At 38.8% G+C, this 26,752-nt stretch overlaps 1 protein-coding gene across 1 annotated transcript in view; it reads right to left on the reverse strand.

Annotated features, from left to right (window-relative positions):
• SUSD1 (sushi domain containing 1) overlaps nucleotides 1-26,752 on the reverse strand; it is a 327,082-nt gene that overhangs the window by 171,265 nt on the left and 129,065 nt on the right. Inside the window, exons 8-9 of the mRNA XM_027839015.1 lie at nucleotides 20,447-20,544; nucleotides 12,299-12,485 (exon numbers count right to left, since the gene is read on the reverse strand). Coding sequence (XP_027694816.1) covers nucleotides 12,299-12,485; nucleotides 20,447-20,544 — 285 coding nt within the window. The remainder of the gene's footprint in view (nucleotides 1-12,298; nucleotides 12,486-20,446; nucleotides 20,545-26,752) is intronic.

Below are 26,752 nucleotides of genomic sequence, written 5' to 3' on the forward strand. Positions count from 1 at the left end.
CATCTTTCCCTACAGGAATGTAAACAGTTCAACCTTAATAAGTCTCTTATGATTTCTCTTTCCTGTTTACCTCTTCCATGTTTCACTTGAGTCTTGTATTTGAAGGTCAAATTTTCTATTCAGCTCTGGTCTTTTCCACAGGAATGCTTGAAAGTCCCCTATTTCATTGAATGACAATTTTTCCACCGAAGAATTATACTCAGTTTTGCAGGTGATTCTAGGTTGTACTCCTATCTCCTTTGCCCTCTGGAATATCATACTCCATGCCCTCCAGACCCTTAATGTAGAAGCTGCTAAATCTTGTTATCCTGATTGTGTTTCCACAATACTTGAATTGTTTCCTTCTGGCTGCTTGCAATATCTTCTCCTTGACCTGGGAATTCTGGAATTTGGCTACAACATTCCTAGGAGTTTTCCTTCAGGGATCTCTTTCAGGAGGTGATTGTTGGATTCTTTCAATTTCTATTTTGCTCTCTGGTTCTAAAATATCAGGCAGTTTTCCTTGATAATTTCTTGAAAGATGATGTCTAGGCTCTTTTTTTGGTCATCGCTTTCAGATAGTCCAATAATTTTTAAGTGCTCTCTCCTGGATCTATTTTCCAGGTCAGTTGTTTTTCCAATGAGATATTTCACATTCTCTTCTATTTTTTCATTCCTTTGGATTAGTGTTACAGTGCCTTGATTTCTCAAACTGTCCCTAGTTTCCAATTTCTCCATTCTAATTTTGAAGGAAGTATTTTTTTCAGTAAGCTTTTGGACTTCCTTTTCCATTTGGCCAGTTTTGCTTTTTAGGGCATTCTTCTCCTCATTGGCTTTTTGGACCTCTTTTGCCATTTGGGTTAGGCTATTTTTTAAGGTGTTATTTTCTTTAGTATTTTTTTGGGTCTCCTTTAGAATCACTCTCAGTTTTTCCTCTACTTCTCTTACTTGCTTCTCAAAATCCTTTTTGAGCTCTTCCATGGCCTGGGACCAATTCATATTTTTCTTGGAGGCTTTGGATGTAGGAGTTTTGGCTTCCTTGTCTTCTTCTGGTTGTATGTTTTGATCTTCTTTGTCATCAAAGAAAGATTCTATGGTCTGACTTTTTTTGTGCAGTTTGCTCATGATCCCAGCCAATTACTTGAGTTATAAACTCTTTGTTAAGGTAGGATTCTGTTTCCAGTGTGGAGAATGTACTGTCCCAAGCTTCAGGGGTTTTGTGCAGCTGTTTTCAGAGATACTTCTAGGGACCTGTAAATTTTCAGTTCTTCCAAGGTGCTATGATCAAGGGCAAGGTGTTTACTCCTTTCCTGGCCTGTGCTGGGGTCTATGAGCACTCTTTTTTATCTTGGAACTCTGAGGAGGATTTCCTCTCCACAGCCACTACGAGCTCCACCACGCCAGCGTTCCTTCTCGCCCCAGGACCGCCACCCAGAACTGTGACCCAGATCCAAGCACAGGAAAAGCAAGAGAATCCTGCACCAGCAGAGAGATCCCTGCAATCCCCCTCTGATCAGTCAGTGGATTCCCCCTCAGTCTGTGGGCCGGAAGCTCAGGAGGCAGCCACCGCCCCAGGGATGCACTCTGGGAAATGGGGCTGGAACTCCACCATCCTTCTCTCTCAGCACTGCAGAAACAGACTTTTTCCACTGACCTTCTAAGTTGTCTTTGGCATTTATGGGTTGAGAAGTCTGGAAACCACCACAGTTGCCTGTGATTCAGTCCTCTGAGGCCTGCTCCAGGTTCACTGTGGCCTGCGCGCCCATGCTGAACTGCGCTCTTCTCACTGCCCAGCGCACAATATACCTTTCCAATCAACCATCCAGGCTGTCTTTGGCTGGAAATTTGTTTCACTCTGTCTTTTTGTGGGTTCTGCTGCTTTAGAATTTGTTTAGAGCCATTTTTTATAGGTATTTGGAGGGGTTTGGGGGAGAGTTCAAGCAAGTCACTGCTTTTACTCCACCATCTTGGCTCCCTGTTCTATAACTCATTCATTTCAAACAATATATTCTTTTCACCTTCAAAATTGGAACATTGCCTAAAATTCCCTAAGCAAAATTAAAATCTACTGTAATCAAGAAAAAGTGTTTTAATTATCCATATATCTACCCAAAGCCCTCCATAACATTTTTTGTCTTTTATTCTTTCTTCCACTTCTCTCCAGAGAATTTTCTTTTCTCCTTTATTTTCATGGTGAATACATATATTACTTTTCTGGTTAGTTCATTTATCATATCCTTCTTGTTTCAAAAGTTTTAGTCTTCTGGTTGTCCCCACCCATAACCTTAATTCTTTATAACCTCTCCATTTTTTCCTTTCCTGTCTCATAATCCTGCACTGCTATCAGTCTCCAGAACTCCAGTCTCTTCAAATTAATGGCTTCCCAAACATTTTGTTATCACTGACCTTCCTAAAATATGTTTGTGAAGAGAGTCTAAAACCTAGCACCCCAAAACTAACTTCCAGACAGACATCACTACCATGTAATCCAACAAAGGAAAAATATCAAGGCAGCATGATATTTTGGTAGATTTTGAGAACAAATTCCTTTTGTTCCTGTCTTAATGATCAAACCCAATTTCTACCTAACTTATAGAAGCTAAGGGAAGGGAGGGGGTAGAGAAGCTCTCTCTGTACCAAAATAATCCTAGTAGTGTTATTCATAATAGTAAAAACCTGGAAATAATGCAATTTCCAGTAATTGGGAAATAGCTGAACAAATTGTGGTACATGATACTAATGAAATATCATTATATCATAAGAAATTATAAATATGGGTGTAAAGAGGGTGAATCATGGGAGTTCCTCATGAAACTAAAGAACTCTCCAAACACCCTGATAAAATTATAGAATACGGGCCATTGTTACCCCTGAAGAAATTAAATAAGTTTACCCATCAGAGTGATGAGATTATAGGGTGTGGACCATTATTCTGAAGACAGTTTATTGGATACAGTGCTTGGCTGACTGAAGAGTAGCCAGCTCTTCTCATTGTCTATAAATGCAAGCTGGCCCAACTCTCTGAAGCTTGGATATTGAGCACTCTCTCCAGCTATTCTCTTCGTGTTCTTCCAAAGTGAAGCAAAAAAAGTGGGAATTCCTCCTCCTCCCCTAAACTTTACCTGACCAGAATCAGCACTAGTAACTTATAGCAGAAACCCATAGCAGTGGGAGACATGTGCTTGCATGAAGCTTGAGTTCAAAGATACTCTTCTGAACTTCAACCTCCTGGAGGGGGTGGGGGGGAAGGTGGAGGGAGGAATGAATTCCCTAGGCATTTTTATTTCAGAATCTAGCCTTTGAGGAGGGAGGAGAGATTGCCTGGGAAGCACCAACTTTGATAGTGGTCTCATGGATAACTCCAAGTTCAAAAGTTCTTTGGTTTAAGAATTAGAACCGTGGACCCAAATTCTATACTGGAGAGATAAAATTTATTAATGCATCGTGGTCCTTCAATAAGGAATAAGACAGTTTGCATGGTTCTTGTATTGCATCCTACCTGGAGAGCAGAGCTAGTAAGTTACTTGGATAGTGCAGTTCCAATGAAATCGGAATGTGCTTGTTATTAAGCTCCAAAGAATGTTTTACTTTCATTGGGAGTCTAACTATAGGGTTATACTAGCAGTTCCACTGGCAAAAATAACAAAAGGTTATCCTATTAGCAATCCCAAATTCAGTTCTCTTTTGAAGGAGGGGAGCTGATGAGCTATATGAACATTTTATGCTTCTCTATTTTCATGTATGTTCATGGGCTGTTATGAGTCCTTCGGTGTGAGGGACTGTCTGATGTTGCCTACTGCCAAGTGTGGCTTGTGGCAAGATGGGATAGGAACAAGATATTAGGAAGTAACCGGAGCTCACACTCCCGAGGCAGGGGCTGTGCTAGGCGGAGTTATGGTGAACTGGGATGGGAACTGGATACGGAGAAGTAACCGGAGCTCACACTCCTGAGGCAGTGGGCAGTGCTATGTGGAGCTGTAATAAGCTGGGAAGGAACAGAATACAAGGAAGTAGCCAAAGCACGTGCTCCTGAGGCAGGGGGCTGTGCCACGTGGGAGTGGGACGGCAGAGAACAAGTTCCTTTGTCTAGTCCTCTTCCCTAGGTGCAACGTTAACCCCAGATGTCTCCTTCCTGACTTCCTGGGTCACGTACTTTCCCTTTGTGTAGCACTGACCCCAGAAGCCTCCTCCCGGTATCTGGGCCTGACTTCCTAGGTCACATACTCTCCCTTTGTCTATGCACTAATCCCAGACGCCTCCTTCCTGTATCCGGTCCTAGCCTCCTGCGTCACTTCCTCTCCCTTGGTGCGCTAAACTCAGACATCCCCTTCTGGTATCTGATCCTACAATCAATGACTAGTAGGCGGGCTGAGGAGGAGGGGCTAGGAAGGTACTTAAGGAATGGTAGTGGTCGGAAATCGCTCTCTCTCCTTGCTCCTGCTCTCTTGCTCTGGCCTTCCTGCTTGGCCTTGCTGTGATGGCCTCTGAATAAAGCTCAGGTGTTGGCACCTCCTGGTCGGCTCGTCTCTGTGTGTTTATCCGGGGAGGCTCCGAAGACTGGTAAGTATAACTCCGGCAGCCTGCTCCTTATAGGAGGAGAGTGCACGGCGCGGCTGGCACACTTCGGGTTTTATGTATTTTCGTTAGGGTGAAATAAAGGTTGTTCTATAGCCCATAATTATATTGTATATTGAGTATCTGTGCAGGATTTGGGGATACTGCCACCCACCTTTAAAACACCCTAGACATGGCTATATCTAGGTTTTATCTTGAAGACTTTCCTGGATTGATCCAAGTAGGGACAGCAGGCCAAAAGGAAAGAATCTTACCATTTGAGGTCAAGCTCCTAGGATGAAGATAAGTCCATATGAGCCTAGAGTCTACCTAGGAAGGTAGATGGGTTACATGAGTAATACCTGCCCCCAAACAAAAGACTTACATGAGGTGATACAGAGTGAAGAGAGTAAGACCAATATAACCACATGCACAGACTACAACTATAGAAACAATTATAATAACAGCAATAAATTCCAGGGGGGGGAAATCATGTAAGGAAAAGAGAATTCAGAAAGGGACATAGAAACAAATGAAATTATTTAGGTAGATTGCATTGGAAAGAATACTGGATCTGGACTGACACAACCTGTTGCTGTTTTTTTAAATCCTGTGTCCTCTACTTTTTACCTATGTGACTTGAGATAAGTTTCCTTCTCTAGGCCTCAGTTTCCTCATCTGTAAAATAAGGGGATTGGAGTAGATGACCTTTAAGGCTTTTCAATCTCTAAGCTTAGGATCCTAAACTATTATCCTGGGAGCAGTCATAACGAGTTGGGGATGGTTTCTTGTAGTAAAGCTCATGAAGCCCCACTATCCTCAAAGAGTACCAGTTGATAACAATTTGTGAGGCAGAATTAATTAGATTTTTACAAGGCAAAGCTATTTGCTATGGTGATAGTAGTTGAGACAAAACATTGCCCCAAAAGACTGACAGAATCTCTCCCTGGAACATTCAGAGTCTTGGAGAAAGTGCTTAGAGAGCACAGGTGGCAAAGAGATAACCAGATTCTGGGTGTTCCAAGTCCTTTCCTCCCCTTTGTGAAGTACAAACAAAGTTCTCCTTAAGTATGGGTAGATTTTCTGCTGGGCTCATCAGAGAATCTTGAATCTGCTTTTTGCATCCTGGCCAGTCTGTTCCAAACTCCCAATACAGTCACTGCCACCAGAAATGCTGTCTCAAGGATACTGGTAAGAAGTAAATAAAAATCTCCAAACACTCTAATCCTCCAAATTTTACAAGGTTCTCCTCTGATCAAAAGAGACCAAGGACAAAGCTTTGGCCAAGTCACTCTCTTCCTCCCCATTCCCAAGTTATTCCTTCTCAGGGGCAGGGTTGGAATGGCTTCTACCACTAAACTGAAAGATGATTAAATCCCTGGGTTCTGAACTGGTTCATTATTTTACAGATAACCAATCCAAAGGGCATGACCAAGTTTTCTCAACCAATTCAAATACTCTACCTGTGTAATGTCACTCCAGTTTATTCAATGACTTTCAAAGATATCTAAATTGACCAAGGACTTTTTCACATTTAATCTAAAGATTGAGTAATTGATTCAATAGAGATGTGTTCTCACCTGATAAATATATCAGGTCACAGAAGCTTTCAGTTCCTTTATGGGGGGTAGAGGTGATCTGATTGATTAACTCAGTTCAAATCCCCCCATTCCCTACAACTGTGCTCCCTCAAGATGCTTTAAATATGTTTATTGACTATTCCAGCTGTAAATCTATGATCCTCTGAAATGAAAAGAAGGAAGGGAGGGAGGAGGAAGGTTTTTGTTGTTGTTCAGTCTTTTCAGTTGTGTCTGACTCTTTGTGACCCCATTTGAGGTTTTCTTGGCAAAGATATTGGTGTGGTTTGCCATTTCCTTGTCTAGCTCATTTTACAGAGGAGAAAACTAAGGCAAACAGGATTAAGTAACTTGCCTAAGGTCACACAGTTAGTGTCTGAGGCCAGATTTGAACTCAGAAAGATGAGTCTTCCTGACTCCAGGACTGGCATTCTATCTACTCTGCCACCTGGCTGCCCAACGCCACCTGCTTGGAAGACTTTAATTCAAGGACTAGATCCTACTACTAAGCTTCTGAAGATGGGTATGGTCTGGTCTCTGTAATCCTATAGAATCCTTGCTGTTGTTGTTTGTCCTTTGTTTTCTAAGAGGACCAATGGTATCACAGCCTGCCTGAATCGGATTTAAGTGAGGCAGAGTTGCACAAAGTTGTCAGCCTCACTCTCTCTTCCAGAGTCATTGAAGTCCTGTGGCAAGACAAAAGTCAGGACAACTGTTGATGGCCCAGGATGCAATAGATGACCTTGGCATCTCTGATGTCTGACCAGGCTCTAAGTGCTCCACAGTGGCTGCTTCAGCTGCCTTCACGGCCACCGAAACAAATTGTTCTCATCTGCCCATTTCACTGGCGGTATTCTTCACATGCTTGTGTGAGTTGAGGAGCGGGGGTGTTTGTCTACTCTAAGCATGTGAAGACTTCCTAGAGAATTCTATTTAACCCCTGAATAAATCTGCATTTAAGCAATGACACCTCCAGGGATTGAAAGCCCAATTACTCACTGTGATTTGATATATTGTTTAAAAGATATAACAGAAAAAAATTGTTTTTTGCTCATTTTCACTCCTGCTACTACTACCCCCCCCCCAAAAAAAATGACTCTCAGGCAAAGGCATCAAACACATGGTTGGTGGCCTAATGCAGCCAACGTCTTTCCCCGAGTGTGTCCCAAACGAGACTGAAATGTAGTTCCTATCTGATTTTAATGTGTTGATATATTAATTTTAAAAAAAGAAATAAATAAACATGTGTGGTTTTCCAAGTTAATATACAGCCTGCAGGGATCCATATGGACAGTTTAGTGCCACTATCCTCTCTTTCTATTTGAGTTTGACACCACTGCTCTAAGGGAAAGATTTAGTCATTCTTTCCCCTATATCATCATTTAACATTGGTATTTCATGATTCAAAAGGTCTTGCCCTTTTTTGGACGCAGAAAAATTATGGCAATCCACAGTGTATTGTCAAGGAGCAGAAGGAAAGACTAATTCTAAGATTAAAGATTTAATGCTAGAAAAGATTTCAGTCACCATCTAGTCCAACCCCCTTATTTTATAGATGAGGAAGATGAATCTCAGAGAAGTGACTTAACCAAGGTCACTTAAATAATTAACGTAGGAGCCAAGATTTGTATACAAGTCCTCTGACCCCTGATCCAGAATCCTACCCACTGAACCACACAGCCTCTCCAAGACAACACAGCTCTTTCACAGACTACTCAACATACCAAGCTGATGAAAAGCTTGGTTATTAGATAAACCTGATTTCCTTGAGCCATCTATAAGATATGTGCCTGGCACACAGGAGACATTTAATGACTTTTTGTTGATTGACTGAATGGAAACTACACTAGACACAGAAGATCCTTGTGGAGCCATAAAACTATACATGTTCAGAGCTCAAAGAGACTTTATGAATCATAATCCAACCCTTTAGCTTGAAAAATGAAATCTAAAGAATGGAAGTAACTTACCCAAGGCCATAAATATACTTAATGACAGATACTCAACTAGAACGTCAGGTCTCTGGATTCCACATCCAGGGATTTTCTTTTTACAGCATACTGAACAATTTTTATAAAATTAGAGTCCATTATATGTTGTTATATTCAATTCAGCAGAACTCCATTATGATATACCTCCAGGGATATGATGGTATATGTTTAACAACTGGCTCTCCATTTAAAAAAAATTGTATACACACAACACACTTACAAATTTAATCTACATTATTAACATTTCCTCCATCCATTTTTTTTCCTTGAGGTAAGTATCTGAGGCTGGATTTGAACTCAGGTCCTCCTAACTCCAGAGCTGCTGTTCCATACACCACACCACCTAGCTGCCCCTATCATTTTCTTAAACCTAGACTGGAGGTATCAGATACACTGCCCGCAACACTCCCGAGGGCAGTTGAAATAGAAATTGGGAAATATTTAACAAAATAAAGATACAATAAAGCATGAATAATATTAATGTGTAATTTTCTAACTCAATATGAAGCCTTCAGGGATCATTATGGACATCCATTTCTATATGAATTTGACATTACTGGTCTAGATAATCAACAACAACAAAAAAAAAAAAATCAGGCCCTGTTCTGCATCTTTGGCCAATTTCCAAGGTGTGAAATGCTCACAATGAAAACTTAATAATTAGCTCTTAAGAGCCCAAAAAAGCTGGATCCAACATACCCCTGTATACCTCATTATTATATACATAAAATAATAGAATATAAGCTACTTGAGGGCAGACACTATTCATTCTTATCTTTGTATCCCCAGTGTTCCAGCTCAGGGCTTGGCACACAGTAAATGTACAATAAATGTTTGCTGAATCGAATTAGATCTAATACAAACATATGCCTACTTTCAAAAAAAAAATAATGACATCAATATGTGAGGTGCTCATGGTGAGAATGGGCAAGCAGCAATATAACAAACAGGGACTTTCAAAGAAGAAACAGAGTTAATGATGTCATCGGTAATATGCATGCATTAAAAAAAATGAGTGCAGAAAAACAGCACAGCCAAGATGCTCCACTTGTATCCTGATAATGTCAGGAGAAACAGATGAATGGCTCCCAGTAAGTTGGGGGGACTGTCTATAGGAGACAATAGTCACCTGGAAGGGCAGGCAAAGATGGGATGTAATTGGTATCATTGGAAGGACCACATAAATTGATGAGAATCATAGATTCATCTGAGTACCCGAATATCAATAAAGTACTATGTAACAAAACTAGTTTTTGTTTAGCTTTATATCTGGTATATAAAGGGTGAGTTTCACATGAGGCTGGGAAGAATATATGGTTCTAATAGAAAGCATGAAGAAAAAAAGGTACTTGACCCTTTTACAGGTCAATTTAGAAATGTGCTCTAATTTGTGAGCTAAAGGAAACAATCTTGACTATGGTTGGGAAAAAGAAATGACCTTTTTACAAGAAACTTTTTAAAAGAAATGAACAGTTTCTGTGAGTAACAAGAGGGCCTACAGGCAAAGCTAGTCAATCCTAATTGAATATAATTTAGAAGGAACACCCATCTATATCAGTTAAGTGGTCATTTAACAGAAAAATAACTTGGTGAGAACACTGAATATCTGTTATATCGACCTAAAGAGCGGCAATTGGGTTTGTAATCAAAGACAGACAAAGGAGACATCAAGGTAGTTAGGATTTTTTTTTTTTAGTTAATTGATTGTGAGGCAGGGGTGGAATTAGGACTGGGTTCAACTCTTGTCTGGAAACACACACATAAATGCACGCATACAAACATATACACTAATCCCACTCATTCAGATCAGAGTCATGCTGATAATTTTTAGTCTTCAAGAGTTGTCTTGCCCAAGTTTACAAAATTAGGGTTTATCAGAGGAAGACTTTAAACTCAGAATCTCTTGACTCCATAGTTCATCATTCATTCTGGAAGAGGACCAATGGTATCAGGAGAGCGTTATCTTAACTTACAAGTGAACTGGTTTTAAGTGAGTCAGAGCTGTGCAAAGTCATCAGCCTCATTTTCTTCTCCACAGTTATTGGGAGTCTAAGACTACTGGTGATGGTCCTAGATGCAGTGAGAGATCATGGCCTTTTTAAGCCAAGGCCTTTCCCAGGTCTCATTTTGTCTTCAGCAACACTCAGTCAGTAACTAAAGGCTAGGCAAGAATTGAGGCAAAAGATGGTCTAGTTTGCCTTCTCAAAAGAATCAGTCTGGGAGGGGAAGACCTTCCCTCAGGGTTTCTGGCCAAAACCGAAACAATTGCTATTTACACTCACTCTGAAACATCAAAACCAAACAATAAGCAAGTAAGCTTGGGCTAGGACCTATTGTTGGCCAATCAATGAGAGCCAGAGTGATTTGAATTTAAAGGCATAATCAAGTAGCTCCAGTTGAATCCCAAAGGGCTTTATCAAAGCCTGATTTTCTAGAGCTATATTTTAAAAAATCATAAATGAAAACTATATAAGACAAATTGCCCAGTTAAAAAAACAACAATAGAATAAATAAGTAGAGAAGAAAAAAAATCTAGCCCCCAAATTTCAAGATATCTTGCATAGTATAAGAGACCAAAATTTTTATTCCTTTGGGCAGAGCACCCATGTATAACAAAGTGACTCCACATGTGGACAGAGATAGAAGAGCAGGAGTAGGAGTAGAGGAGAAGACGAGGAAGGGAGGAAGGAAGGGAGGAAGGAAGGAAGGAAGGAAAGAAAGAAATAGCATCATTGCCCAAATGGAACTGGCCAGTTGGGTCCCCAGTGGGACAGCTACTACTACTCACAGATTGTTGTTCATCCTTCGTTATCCATTTGGCAAGGTTCTTTTTCTGTCAGTATTTGAGTCAGGATGACCTGAGCTCAAATCCTACCTCAGACATTCATTGGCTGTGGGACTTTGGGAAAGCCACTTAACCTGTCTGCCTGCCTCAGTTTCCTCAGCTGTAAAATGGGCAACTAAGTGGAGCAGTAGATAGAGTATCAGGCCTGGAGCCAGGAAGACTCCTCTTCCTTGAGTTTAAATCTAGCCTCGCACACTCACTAGCTGTGTGACCCTAGGCAAGTCACTCCAGTATCTTTACCAAGAAAACCCCTTTGTGAACCCATTGAGGGTTTTCTTGGCAGAGAACAACAACAATAAAATGGTGATAATAATAGCATCTACCTCCCAGGCTTGTTGTGAAGATCAAATGAGATAACATTTGTAAAGCAGCTAGTGCATTATGTAGCACTTAGTAGGTGATGTATAAATGCTAATTATCATCATCATTAGTGATTAATGTTATAGCATTTTGTAGAAAGGTCTCTAGCCCACAAATCTTATTCATTTTGCATACTACCTTTACCCACATTCTACAACGTGCTTCTAATAAATGTTATGTTTTGTCTATAAATTTTGTCTATAAACCTAGAACCCTGTTTTTCCAACAATATCATACCACCATTGTTCATTCAGGACTCATAACTATCAGGCTCTTTAAGCATGTCAAGGCACCAAAAGCTAATGCTGAAGTATTTTTTTTTTTAGCTAGAACTTCCAATATCGACTTCTGAACAACAACAAATAATTCACTTTACAAGTCAATCAGTCAGCCAATAAACATGTATTAAGTGCCTACTATGTACCAGGCACTAGGGACACAAAGAAAGGCAAAAAGACACATTCTGCTTTCAAGCAACTCACAGTCAAATGAGGGAGAAAACATGCAAACAATTATATACAAACAAGATATATACAGATTAAATTGGAGAAAATCAATAGAGGGAAAGCACTAGAATTAAAAAGAGTTGGGAAAAACATCCTATGAAAGATAGAATTTTAGCTGGGACTTGAAGGAAGCCAGAGGAGTTCCTTCAGGGATGAGAAGGGAGAGCATAAATGGTTTACCAGTATAGGTGGGATCCTATCCTATGCTGTATTGTTAGCGAGCTTCCAAAAGTCCATGGGTTGATGAATTTTATCCATTTCACCTCGATCTCACCTCCATCCTCATTTCTCATCTACCCTCCTACATCCCAGTACAGTCTCCTGCTTCCCAATGTGCTCTGGAGCTGGGTCATCTACCATCTGATGAGTCAAAAAACATCCCACCCCAGACACTATAGGAGCTTCCCTACATTACCCCTAGTTTCATAGAAGGGAGTAGTCTATGATTTAAGGGTCATACATTAACACAGCTTTTGTACCACCTACCAGCTGTTTGGATCCTGACAGTTACAGGCACAGAGAGCCTAGGAAAGGTAATCCTAATGGTCACGGTATAGTTGGTACCCTGCTGCAGATGTAGGCAGACCTCAGGCTCCTGACTGCTTGTAGTAAGGTTAAACAAGTCCTCATGGACAAACTCTGTCCAATCTCGTTGCTGTTCTTGAATGTGTATCTGTGGTAGGAGATGAGTCGTCAGTGTGTTAGATGAAAAAAGATCGAAGAAACTCTGTTTTTCTTGAACTCTGACTCCTGCCTTCTCCACTCCACCCTACCCCCCCATACTTCATTCCACACCAAGCTACTCAGCTGAAGGAGATAAGTCATGAATGAACTGGTCACCAGGCATCCAGGTATCTAAAAATAGGATCCCATACAGTGATCAGTAAAATGTTCAGTGTTCATTAATTTGATATTGATGATAAATACTGGAGGGCTAACAGGGCCATTTCTGTGTAGCTAACCCTCCTCTTCTAAACAAAAGATGGCTCACATTAAAGACCTCTGCTATCATTCTGTAACCCTTTAGCAGCAGGTAAAAAGCAGGTTATTCTAACTTCCAGCTCTTTTGGGGGGTTGTAGGGCATATGATCTCCGGAATAAATTAGTGAAAATGCCAAAATGCAAGCAAACAAATATCTTCTTTTAACTGAATATGAGCTTGAAGAAAAGATGTAGGAGAACAAATATAATGTTATTGCTCAGTTGTTTTTCAGTTGTGTCCAATTCTTCATGACCCCATTGGGATTTTCTTGGCAAAGATACTAGAGTGGTTTACCATTTCCTTCTCCAGCTCATTTGACAGATAAGGAACTGAGGCAAATAGGGTTAAGTAACTTGCCCAGGGACACACAGCTAAAAAGAGTCTGAGGCCATATTTGAACTCATGAAGTCCTGGCCCAGCATTCTATCCACTGTGCCTACCTAGCTGCCCCCACAAATATAATAGTGATTTTTTTAACAGTTAAAATAACAGTTTAACCGAACAACAGTTTTAAAAAATCAACAACAAATATGATACTGATAAAAAAAAAAAACTACTGTTCATTCCTTAAAATTTTCAGTAGAGGCTTGGCATGGTTACCTTTGCCTATAATCCCTGCAACTAAGGTTATTTCATCACTTGAGCTCAAGAGTGTTGAGCTTAAGCTCATTATGGCTAAAGCCAATCAAATGTCTACATTAAGTCCAGTCCATACCAATATGGTGAGGGCACCCCCTTCCACATCGTCCCCCACAGGAGCATGGAGCCACCAAGATGCCAAAGGAGGAGAAAACCAGCAGGGTTTTGGAAATGGAGCAGGTCAAAGTTTCTGGGCTGGTTCATAGTGGGGTCAGGCTGCTGTACTTCTAGCCTAGCCAAGATAGGGAGACCCAGCCTCAAAATAAATAAATAAATCAACAGATTATTAAAAATTATTTGTCTTGGTAATCTATGTACTGGAGACTCAGAGCTCCACCCTGCCCCCTGTCAGCCTTCTGACCAAAGTTCTTCAGAAGGACATTTCTGATAATAAGATTGCACTGAATCTTCTTATTTTGGTCAAAATCCAACCCAGGCCTAAATTGATTGTATCCTACTCAGGTTTGGGTAGAGACAGACTTCCAAGACTTGGGGTGGTATTTCCTTTGATGGTGGGTGATATTGGCCCCTATGGACTATGATCTAAAGCACCTACTCAAGACCTCAATTTAGTATGACCTACCTCCTAGTATGTCGACCAATCACGGTTGATTGGCACCACTTGGGAACACCTACTCTTCAAAGGGCATATAAGGCTATACCCCAAAATCCCAAACCAAGCCAGTTCTGAATTTGCCCCCTTAGGGGTACCCAGTTTTGGACTGAACTCCCATGCAATGCATGTCAAGCCACCTTGAGTGAAATTAAATTGTGGACACGTACCCCAATTTTGTTTGTCTCTTATAGCAGACTGTTTCAAATTGAGGTTTGTGGAGTTCATGGAACTCTGGGTTCACAATAATGGTGCCACAACATCAGATTTGAACTTGGATTCTTGAGGTACACTTTTTTATCCCAACAGTGCTGGGGTCTGGGTGCCCATAGGACTTTTTCCTAAAATTCCAGCTCTGAAGGGTGGGTAAGTCTTATCGCAAAAATCCTTGCTCCTTATCTATCAGACCTCCCATTTTTAGGTTGTAGGCCATTTTCTTTTTTCTCCAAGTGACTCTGGGGAAAGATATCTAGACAGGTCCCTTGGAAGGATATCCTCTATAATTGACTAGGAGCAGTCAGAGTAAATTGGCATGTAATAACTCTGAATTTTGACCAGTAAATTGTATTGTAATAGAAGGATATGGAACTAAAGGGTAACTCAGAGTAAATTGGCATGTGCTGAATTTTGACCAGTCTAATTCTAATTCTAAATTGGTTTATCTTAAAACAAACTAAGCCTAAAAAGCCAATAAGAAAATTAGATTCATGTGCACTTTGTCTCATCGAGCTGCTTCTCTGCGTGTTTGTAAAATGTTTCATGTTGGTGGTTAAAGATTTAAAATGCAGCCAGAAAACTTCTAAGAAAACTTCTAAGGTCTGTAATTAGAGAGAGAGAACATTGGGAAAGAACTCCCACCTTAGGCTTTCAGTGGGAGATTAAGATTCTTTTTGGGGGGTCCCAACACTGGCCACGTTGGGATTCCAGAACAAAGTTAGATAATGAGTAATGGGGGAAAAAAAGGCAGTAAGAGACTCTCTCAGAAGTTACTGGAAGGTGCAACAAGCAACTTTTACTGATAAGGATCTAGAGCATACATCCCAAGGTAGCAAGAGCTGATAGAGGAAAAAGCTAAGGTTTTGAATTCAGGTTTAATCAGATCTCAAAGCTATAGTTTGTACTTTATGTTTAAAATAAATCTGGAGAACTGTCTTTGCACCCCCTCCCACCAATATATCTGATATCATGGCAATGTGTTTAAAACTGCAAAAATAAGGGTTTTTCTGCCTTTTAAGCATTAACATTATAAAAGCTGTTTGTGAAGGGTATGGGGGAAATAAAGCTCTCTTGATTTGTAAATGGTTAGGTGTTAACTCCCTCCAGATTTCAACAGGTGCAGAGAAGCAGGACAAAAGTGGGGTATGATTTTTTTTTTAATTTGGAATGTAAAGGAAAGTGGAGGTAGCCTGAGTAATAGGTTTGAAAGATTAGGAAAGAAGAAGAAAGGTTTCAATGAAAATATGATGGGTAGGAAAAAAATGATTTGGAAATAGATGGGGGTGGGGTGGTCCACAGCAGGCCTATGTGCTCTAAGCCCCCCTAGCCTTGGTTAGTTGTTCTGGGTGCCTTTGTGCCAGCTTCAGATGGTTTAAGTATGTTGAGAAGGTGTAAGGAAGTTTGATTTTGTTTTGAGTAGAAAGATTGTGAATGAAAATGTTGTAGTTTGATTTGAAAACCAATAAAGTTATAGAGGGTTAGAAGACCAACTGCCTTTCAGGATAAACCTGTAGGAAGGCCTTATTAAATCTCATCTTACATGAATATTGGCTATGGTAAAGATATTGGTTATTGTGATCTGTGATTATTACATGAAATCTTGAGATGTTTCCTTGTACTGTTCAATTAATTATTGGAACTCTGGAAGTTTATGCCTGGGGAAACTGACCACATCCTATCGGCATTGATTCAAATTCCTCAGGTCTCTGCCTAGGCCAAACTTAGCTAACCTGTATAATTACAGGTGATTTTAAGTTGTTTGTAAAACTTAATATGCATCAGCCTGAAACTCCCAGAAGGATGAAATGCTTAGGGTAGTTTTTTTATCTGATAAGCCTCAAAAAGGGAGCCAGGACTTTTCAGCTCTCTTAAGAAAGGAGAGAAAAAAAGTTACTCAGAGCTGGGATTGTCACCACTTGTCTTTTTTAAGGGAATATATGAATTTGTAGATAATATTCCCTTTTAAATGGCCAAGAGTATTGGATTTTTAAAAATTTAAAATGTTTATCATTAGTGACTATAAATCCAGATTTGATTTAAGTCTATTCACCTCAGTTTTACTGTTCTGTAAAGGGATAGTAGTTGAACCCAAGTCCCAGGGATGGTGTGAGAATCACATGATTGTAAAATGACTGGCATATGCTAGACATGATATTATTATTTCTCTAATTTAATATAATTGTTAAAGTACCAAAAATAATAAGATCAATAATTTCTATATCTGATAATATGAAAATATAATTGATGTCATCTGAAGTTTATTGTTTGTGTTTCTAAATTATATTATATTTCTAAAATTCTCCTAGATTATAAAAATTTGAAAGACCGTTGTGAGGTAGGAATGCTATTAAAAGCAATTTTTAATCTGGATTTTTGTTGCAAATGAATTGAGCCTTTTAAAAAGGATGTGATACAATCTTTTTGAAAACTGTTAACATTTAATGAAGTATATTTGATTATAAATAAGTAATAATAATAATACTGATATTTACTATGAGAGCAGATTTTTCATTTGAAATCTTGGCTATTATGAAAATATATAAGATGGTTTTAGGTTATAATTTCAACATATTAATAATGAGATGAATGATTCTCTGTGCAAGGTGATTTAGAAATGCATTTATCTAAATTGATAATGGGTTATTAGAAAAGCCATTTCTTTTATAATCTAGATGTTGTTAGATTAAGAGTTGTACTGTCAGAAAAGAAAAATAAATGAATGTGTTAGAAAGCTATTAGGTCATTCTATCTGACCATGTGCTATAACATTTTGAGTTACTGTAATTTAAGAAATCATAAACTTCCAAGTTTTGTCTATATATTTTTTTTCAAGTGAGGCAATTGAGGTTAAGTGACTTGCCCAAGGTCACACAGCTAGTGAGTGTTTTGTGTCTGAGATTTGAACTCAGGTCCTCCTGATTCCAGAGCCAGTGCTCTATCTGCTGCGCCAGCTAGCTGCCCCTAAAGTTTTGTCTATATTTAAAAGGAAGTTTCATCTAAAATTATTTGGTTCTCACTTATGAAAAATTAAGATTGTTAACTAAGCTATTTGGAGTTATTGTTTAAATCAAGTATTTATAAAAGTATTTTTCTGAAATGAAACTTGGTAATTGTGCAAGAAAGGACCTTGTAAAATCTCCTTGTAATTAATTTAGTTTGTTATAGTAACAGAAACAATTGTAAGCTGTTTTTAAGAAAGGGAAATATTTTTATGAAGAAATGTTCTGCAAAATCTTTTGTGTGATTTTTAGAAGGCCTACTAAATTTCCATTTATAAGTTGCAAGTAATAATTTGACATTGATGACAATTATGTCCAAACCTACTGTGAATTTTGAGCTTGTTTTCCTAGGTTTGAATTTCCCAGGTGTGTTGTGTCCTTGGACTGGCCTTACTGGGTGCTTTCTGAGAAACAGTCAGAGTCAGCAGCTCAGTGGGAGCAGCATCAGAGGTATTAATACTAAAGCAATTATTGTAATGAGTTGTAAGTGGGGAAGATCTTGCTCTTTTAATCTGAATTCATTCTATGGCCTACCAAGGGTTAGAATCAGTGTTTGAACTTCTTACATGTGTAAGATTCAATTCCTGAAAGTGTCTCATTCTTTCAGATTAAGGATGGTTAGAGAAGGATAAATAAGCCTGAGAAACAGAGATGCATATCTATTAGAGCAGTAACTTGTGAAACTTGATTTTACTCATGATGTTATTTAATCAGGAACTGGAATAGGTGTAGGAATGCATGTAAACTACTTGGGGCTCACTTTAGAGATGTTCCCTAACCAATGTGAGATTATAGTCACTTCTAAAACTGTGATTATTGGAGATTTGCTATTCAAGACCCTAGGAGACTGATAACTGACTTTATTATGAGTCTAACTCCAGGTATGGTTATCTATGAACTGACTGAGCCACTGACCCATGAGGCCAGCAATCCTGTGGGGAGTAACTACAGAGGGTGTTCTCATGGGAAGGTCAGGAGAATTACTTTTCTGCGTGAGCTGAAGTAGGATTCTCCTGACTCAATTTCCCGGTATGACACCTGGCAGACTTTAAGCCTGGCTCAATGCAGTTGGCCATTTATATAACTTCTGCCTGGAATTGACATGAAGTTAGAGAAGCATTGTTCCCTTACTTTAGTTATATCCCTATTCTTTTATGGAAAATTTCTATAATCAAAAGTTTTGTAAGCATAATATTAAATCTATTAAATAACAGATTGATGCTGGAATATCTGAAGTTACTATAGTAAGGTGCAAGTATAAGATTAAGCTATTTGGCCTAGAATTTTAGAATTAAGTATTTAACCTTGACATCTGTTACTAGTATATTCTTGTATAAGCTAGGGTCCTTTAATTCCTCATAATCGTATGGGGATAATTAGGCCAGGGGCTTGTGAAACCAGGGTGTTATTTTGTTACTTAGTTAATATCTTATCTGTCTCAGTTTGTTGCAATCAGTTAATGTTAAAAGAAGAATGACTTGTGGTCTATCTTGCAAATGCCTTAAAAGAAGCATCCACTTTAATTAAGGGTTATTTATTTGTACATGACCAGAAGTTGGAATTGTTTTATTACTTAATATGTACTGTTTTTAAATTGATTACTCAATGTGTTTATTATGTATTGGAGTCTGTTATTAATTCCTTAGTGGAATCTCATCCTCCTGATGGGGGAATATGAATAAGAATGAATAAATAATTAATGCAAAATATAAAGTGCAAAATGTAAAAACTGGAATTAATGCAAAGTATAAAAACTGGGTTCTAATTTTTCTGTTAGTTCTTTTTTAATTTCAGTTTCTAAAACATGAAAACTGGCCAAGGTCCCAATTCTAATCTTATAATAATAGAGACATAAGGGTTGAGTTAGCTTCTACTATTTGACCTGGTTATTGGCAAGGTAATTTAAAATTGTGTTAAGATCAATCTTGTAAAAGAGGAGGCACAAGAAAGAGGATCTCTACAAGAAGATAGACTGCTGAACACTGCTTGAACAGCATTCAGACCAGAAAACTTCACCGGATTATGTCCAGAACACCAGACAGCTGTATGAGAAGATTCTTCTGAAGCTTTAAATGGACAATTTATCCTTACTTTTGGGTCTCTGTATCTGTACTTACTAAGAGGACTGCCCCCTTTGATTTGTCAATGCGTTGATCAATTTCTCCTGAGCCTCTCCTATATTGTTATAAATCCCCAAAACCCCTTGATGAAATGTTGACCCTATCAGTTAGTGAATCATTGAGGAGGCCATGCCTCTCATTAGAATCAGATGGGGGAAAGTTAAAAATGATTTCTCTTGGTAATCTATGTACTGGAGACTCAGAGCTCCACCCTGCCCCCTGTCAGCCTTCTGACCAAAGTTCTTCAGAAGGACATCTCTGATAATGAGATTGCATTGAATCTTCTTATTTTGGTCAAAATCCAACCCAGGCCTGAATTGATTGTATCCTACTCAGGTTTGGGTGGAGACAGATTTCTAAGATTGGGGGTGGTATTTCTTTTGATGATGGGTGATATTGACCCCTGTGGTCAATAAAGCACCTACTCAAGACCTCATTTTAGTATGACCTACCTCCTAGTATGTCGACCAATCATGGTTGATTGGCACCCCTTGGGAACACCTACTCTTCAAAGGGCAGGGTCACACAGCTACCAAGTGTCTGAGGCTGCATTTGAACTCAGATCTTCCTGATTCCAGGCCCAGTGCTCTATCCACTGAACCCTCTCGCTATCTATGTGTCTACTGATGTGTGTATATACTGTTTCTCTCCAGTAGAACAGAACCCTGTGAGGGGAGGGACTATTTTGGTTTTGCATCAACAGTGCCTAACACATATTAGGTATTTAACAAATGCTTGTTAAATTGATAGAGATAGGAACTGGGCCTATGAATTCACCAAAGGTGAGAAAACTCATCAGTAACTTCTCTGCAAGACTTCTAGCCCTAGACAGTTGTCTAGAACATCAAAAGGTTAAAATGACTTAATACTCTGCCTCTAGTATTAGACTAAAATGAATTGAAACTGCTAGGATTGGACAGTAAGTGAATTAGGAAGCTCTCAAAGGAACAGGGTCTTAATAAATATGGTCCTAATCATTGTTACACTTAATTAAGCTTGTAATTAAATTTTGACTCCAATATGTCCTCTTTTCTACAAGGAAGAAAAACCAATTATTTCCCTTACCAGATATACCATCTTCAAGACCACTCTTTCTGGACTCACTCTCCACTTCACACAGGTATCATTAAACACAGATACGTTTGTAATCGATGCCTTTTTTTCTGGATTAAAAAAAATAAATAATACACAACAATCATCAATGTGGCCTTGAAAAATCCTAATGGAGATCCATGAGAGAATGACCTAGGGTATTTGCATCAACAACATTACTAATATTCACTGTTAATGATTTGATATCCGTCAACACAAACTAATCCAACAACAATTTGAATGCTCATACATAATCCATGAAACCTGGGTAGGTCACATAAATATTGGCTAAGGTGGAAAGGAATGATTCCCCCTCCCACCCCATCCCCACTTTGAGATGAGAAATTTCAGTCTGTGATTAATCTGGCAGCCCACTGGGGGCCACTGTGGTTCCAATTACCCTGAAGCTAAATGGGAGCTAAATGGGGCCCCATGATGAATCAGCAATCCCACAGAGTATCTCATCCTTTTTCTCTACTCAGGCTAATCAAGCAAAGGGACACCACGGTTTAGAGGTTAATTCCAAGATCAGTGATAATTCTAAGAAAGGCAGAGACAGACGAAGCCCTGCTACCACTCTGCAGAGAGCTGGGTCCCACATAGGAAAATAGATAAAAACGCTAAACTCTCTACTATATTCCTTGACCCGGCAGGTTTGAGAAGTTTGTTCCAGCTCAATGAGGAGCTCATTGATTTCTCTGGATTTTCATGTTTCTTTTTAAATAGAGACCCATGTCAAACAACATCATACCTATGCCTAAGCTATTCCCTGGTACCACATCACGCCTCTCTGAAAACTATGTTAGCTTCCTAGTGGCAGAGCTAAAGCAGTGTAATTCCATTTCAGGGATTTAGTTCTAGATGTAATTCATAATTTCTTTAAAAATTAGTGAAAAACACCAGTTTGTCATCCCTGGAAGAAGTCTTCATTCTATCAAAGAACAGATGGTTCTAGCTTGATTTTTTTTTTCCATCATGCAAGAAGACTAATCTCTAACTAAGCCAGAGGTTTTTAACCTGGGGTATGTGAACTTTACAATGTATATGTGGGTATGTATGTGTGTGTACATATATATGTATGTATGTATATGTATACACATATATACATATATATATTTGATTACTGTATTCCAATATAATTGGTTTCTTTTGTAGTCCTATGTATTTTATTTTATGCATTTAGAAAATGTTTTTCAAAAGGGGTTTATGGGCTTTACCAGATTGCTTAAGGTGTCAAAATGACACAAAAAAAGTTAATAACTCCTGATCTAAGATAAGGTTAAAAAAAAAAAAAACAACCACCACATTCCCCTGATCCCTCTTTATCACCTCAAGCAAATATTTTTTCAAGGTTTGTTCCCAAGGGACCTATTCTGAGACACCTCCAGTACTCTTGCAGATAAACTCAGTTATCTTGTGCTCAGAACCAACCATGCTACTAATTGAACTCAAATCTATTCATCCATCTTAGAGTGACAGCCCATTAAGCAAGGGCCACTTTGAGCCCTATGTCCAGAGTGCTGCCTAACAATTGATTATAGCACCAGTATCACTGTTTTTCTAAGACATACATCACCTCTGAGACTGGCTTCTCCCAGTGAGACGAGGATACTTTATCTAGATCTCCTCTTTGCTTCCCCCACACTCTGTACATTTATCAGTTTTCATTTGCTTTCCCACCCTTGGTTTCCCCAAGAATAAAAACTCCCTGAAGGCATTCACTCTGGCATTTTTACCTTTGTATCCCCAGCACCTAGCACAATCCCTTGGTGAATCAGAGGCATTAATTAAATTAGGCAGGCAGGTGGCACATTGGACAGAACAAAAGATTTGAAGTCAGGACAACCTGAGTTCAGATGATGCCTTAGACACTTACTAGCTCTGTAACCCTGGGAACTGAACTCCTCTGTCTCTGTTTTCCTCATCTGTAAAATAAATATTCTATAATTACAACACTTACTTTACAGACTTGCTATAAGGATCAAATGACATATTTGATACACATTAATATGTCAAGTGATATATACATGTTAGCTATTATTCTTATTAATATTTACTGAATTTATTATTCAATAATCTCTAAGGTCTCTCAAATTCTAACATCTGATGAATGTACAACAGGTGTCCAGAAGTAGCAGTTTATGTCTCTGGGGCTCTGGGTCCCTCTGATCATTCACACATGACTCTGCTGCCTCACTGACCATTCCAGAGAACAAAAACATTCCAACCCAAACCACTTCCCTTTTGATGAACCACTGAAAAGAAAGGGCCCCAGCATGTTGATTTACACAGGAAGGACATGAATCTTCTACTAGGAGTACCCTCTCCTGAGTAAAGAAGCCAAAGAAAGAAAACAAACATAAGAGATGCTCTCACTCTCTCTCTCTGTCACTGTCTCTGTCTTCGTCTCTGTCTGTTTCTGTCTCTCTGCCTCTCTCTCTGTCTCTGTCTCTCCATTCTTCCCCTTAGTTTTCCACTAATGATAGCTGCAATGTACAAATACCACCTGCTCCCAGCTTGTGCTGCAAGCTCTATGGAAGTGGGACCAGAATGCTAGGAAAGGTTAGCATCGAGCATTTCAAAGACCCATTTTTGGCTTAATCTCAATCTCAGGGGAAAGAGTCAGAATTGTTTTCTCAGAAATCTCTCAGTGCCAATTTACTTGCTTCTTTGTGACTCCCGAATGTAGGCTTAATCAGAAGGGGTGCTCAGAGTTCCAAATTAGGATAAGGCTAGGCCCTATTGAGCAGAAAATCCTGTTGGCTCAGCTATGTATTGTTCTGTCCCTAATCTAGCTAAAAGACATCCTTTCCCCCATAAAGACTTTGTCCTCATTTATTGACCTGTGATCTGCATACCTACTTCAAGCTTGTTGCTAAAGGTCCTAGAATGAACTGATTTTTTTCCCCCTGAAACCTCCCTTACTCTCAGTCTCTCTTACTGGTATCTTGTATGACAGATGAGGACTCACTTTCACCATAACCCTCACCCATACACTAATCTCAAAGGAATTTGATAACCACTCCCCCTAAACATCAGAATCTGATAGGTTTTAGGTGTTACCATACCTAAATAATATAAATGATTTTTCTAAACAAGCATAGCAGACCTCATACATATAAATGAAGGTTTCCCTTCAAAAGAGTCCCTGTGAGGAAACTATACACTTATTCCAATGGTGAATTGGCATCGAAGTGGTGAAGTGGATAGAACTCTGGACCTGGAGTCAGAAACACCTGAGTTCAAATCAGGCCTCAGACCACTTACTTACCTGTGTGATCCTGACTACAAGTCATTTAACTTCTAGTTTCCTAAGTTTCCTCATTCACAAGATGGGAATAATAGTAACTACCTCCCAGGGTTGTGATGATCAAATAAGATAATAATTGCAAAGCACTTAGCACAGCGCCTGGCACATGGTAAGTACTATATAAATGTTAGCTTTTGTTTTTTGTTGTTCAGTATCCAAATGTTAGCTACTATCTGTAAAATGCGGATAATACTTACCTTATTGACACTTACCTCCCAGGGTTGTTATGAGGATCAAATGAGATAATATTCATAAAGCACTTAGCACAGAATCTGGTGCATAGCATGCACTAATATAAAAAACTGGTTACCTAATTCTTCTTTAGATTTATCTGCAGAAGTTACCTAATTTCAGGGGTGGAAAAATCTCTATCTTTTTCAGGGTAGACATGATTTTTGGAAATAACCTAAAACCATCCTGGAACAAGTCACATAGGTGCTCAAACTGAAAAATCCCATTTGGGGGAGTGGTAAATGTTTAACAACCAGCTCCCCAAGGAAAAAATGTACACCTGACATACTTTTAAGTTTAGTTTGCATCATTAACATTTTTCCATTACTTTCTTAAGTCTGGATAATCAATACTCATTTTGTAGATGTAAATGCTAACACTGAAAATTTAATAATCTGATCTTGTGATCCTGTGAGCCAGTTTGGACTGGCTTGTTTGATTTTGGGTCAAAAACAAAGTCTGAGCAAAGAATTGGAAACAAAGTAGGTGTCTATCCATTGGGAACAGCTAAACAAATTGTGATAAATGAATATAAAGGAATATTACTGTGCTATAAGAAATTATGATTGTGATGAATATAGTGAAGCTTGAAAAGATCTATATGAACTAATGCAGAGTAAAGTAAGCAGAGCCAAGAAAACAATGTACGCAATTGATTATGACAATGTAAATGAGAAAAAAAAACACAAAAAAGTGAATGGTGTAAAATTACAAAGAACAAGCATGAGATATAAGAAGGTACCCCCACTCCACCCCTTTGCAGAGAAGTCCATGAGTGTGTTAGTTACATGACCCATATTTTCAGACTTTTTTGATGTATGGATCAGTCATGCTAATTTTTTCACCTTTTTCTTTCTTTATCTTTAAAATATTCTTTGTTATTTAAGATGGCTGGCTGGGAGGAAAGAGGAAGAGATAATAATACTAGAGGAAATTATAGTGATATTAAAAATGGCACCAACAAAAATTTATTTTAAGAAACAGAGTCTGATTATTAAGTAACAAGACTAATTTTCTTGTATGCTCGTTAATCTTTTTTTTTTTAGTCATGTTCGACTCTTTGTAACCCCATTTGGGGTTTTCTTGGCAGAGATACTGGAGTGATTTGCCATTTCCTTCTCCAGCTCATTTTATAGATGAAGAAACAGAAGCAAACAGGGGATAAGTGACTTGCCCAGGGTCACTCAACTAGTAATCATCTCAAGCCAAATCAGGAAGATGAGTCTTCCTGATTTCAGGCCTGGTGTTCTATCCACTGTGTCACCTACCTGCCCAATCTAGTTCTTAAGCCAATTCTAAAAAGGCACTGCAAAAAAAAGAAAAAAAAAGTCTGAGCAACATCAGCATCATTGCAATAAGAATACAGCCTTCCATGGTGACTATTTTGATGAACATATGTTCATATAGATAGAAAAGTTCTAGTATATTTGTTAAAAATCATTGATTTTGTTATAAAATCAATCTTGTTATTTTACAGTCTGACATCATAGGAAAGACTGTACAAAGCTATCATACATGTGGAAAGATACATGCAACGGATGTATTTATGTTACTATCCATTTACATGGGAGGGGAAGAGGAAGTTTAATAAAGACTCTAGAAGCATTTTTCTTTTTTTCTTTCGCCTCTCTCTCTCTCTCTCTCTCTCTCTCTCTCTCTCTCTCTTCCTTCCTGTCTCAGCAAGGCTCAGGATAAACATTACTGCTGTGAGGGTGTAGGGGGAGACTTTATGGTTAAATGATCCCTGTTCCAGCAAAGATGTCATCCTGAAGGGAGCTGGATGAGGGTAATCATCAATCTTATAATTATTAACTAAGGTCATAAATATCAAGAACCAAATTAGTCTGATTGAATAAAAGCCAGGCACAGTCTTATCAAAAGAGAATCAAGCCTCTTTGATCTGGAGCTACTGTACCCTGGCTCACCAAGCACGAAGCCTCCACCTGGGTTTTCCCAGACAACTGATGCTATTACCCAATTTCCAGGTGTCTGGAGTTTCCAGTTCAAACTGGTCTTTAAACCACCACCATCATTCCCCTAACTTCCCTTCCCCCCACCAAAAACAAAACAAAACAAAACAAAACAAAACACTGACATGTTGGCTCTTGACTGAAGTTTGAGCTCCAGGCAAGGCAAGGATCTTCATTACTGAATCAATGAAAGAGAGTCTGAGTGACATCCACTAAGTAACTAGATACAACCCAGGGTCAGCAGAGATAAATAATTCAAACTAGTTTGGTACTAAAAAATAAAATGTAAAGAGAAAGAGAGAGATGAGTGGAACAGAGTTCAAGAAAAGGGTAACAAGTGGAGGTAGGGGAATAGAGAGAATAGAAAGAAAAGAGGGGAAGAGAAAGAAAGAAAAGGTAAGTCATAATAGCACACATGAAAGTAGCATGGGACAGTTTTTAACAAATGAAATTTAGAGGCAGGACTTAGGATAAAGAGAAGGAACAAAAGAGAAATGAAGGAGAGAGGGAAGAGGATGAGCTCAAAGAAAGAATCATGAGAATTAATCTGACCACAGGTCCAGAAGCCACTCCCATCCACAGAAAATCTGTATTACACCAAGAGAAGGGAGAGAATAATAATAATAATAATAATAATAATTAATAATAATAATAATAATGAAGTATCACAGCAGTGAGTAGAATAGTGAAAATAGCACTTAATTTGATGGCAAAAAAACCTGAAGGTTTTGAGTCACAATTCTGATACTTACAGGTTATGTAACTCCA

The sequence above is a fragment of the Vombatus ursinus genome, unplaced genomic scaffold (assembly GCF_900497805.2).
Source record: "Vombatus ursinus unplaced genomic scaffold, bare-nosed wombat genome assembly UNPS02014832.1, whole genome shotgun sequence".
Taxonomy (NCBI): domain Eukaryota; kingdom Metazoa; phylum Chordata; class Mammalia; order Diprotodontia; family Vombatidae; genus Vombatus; species Vombatus ursinus.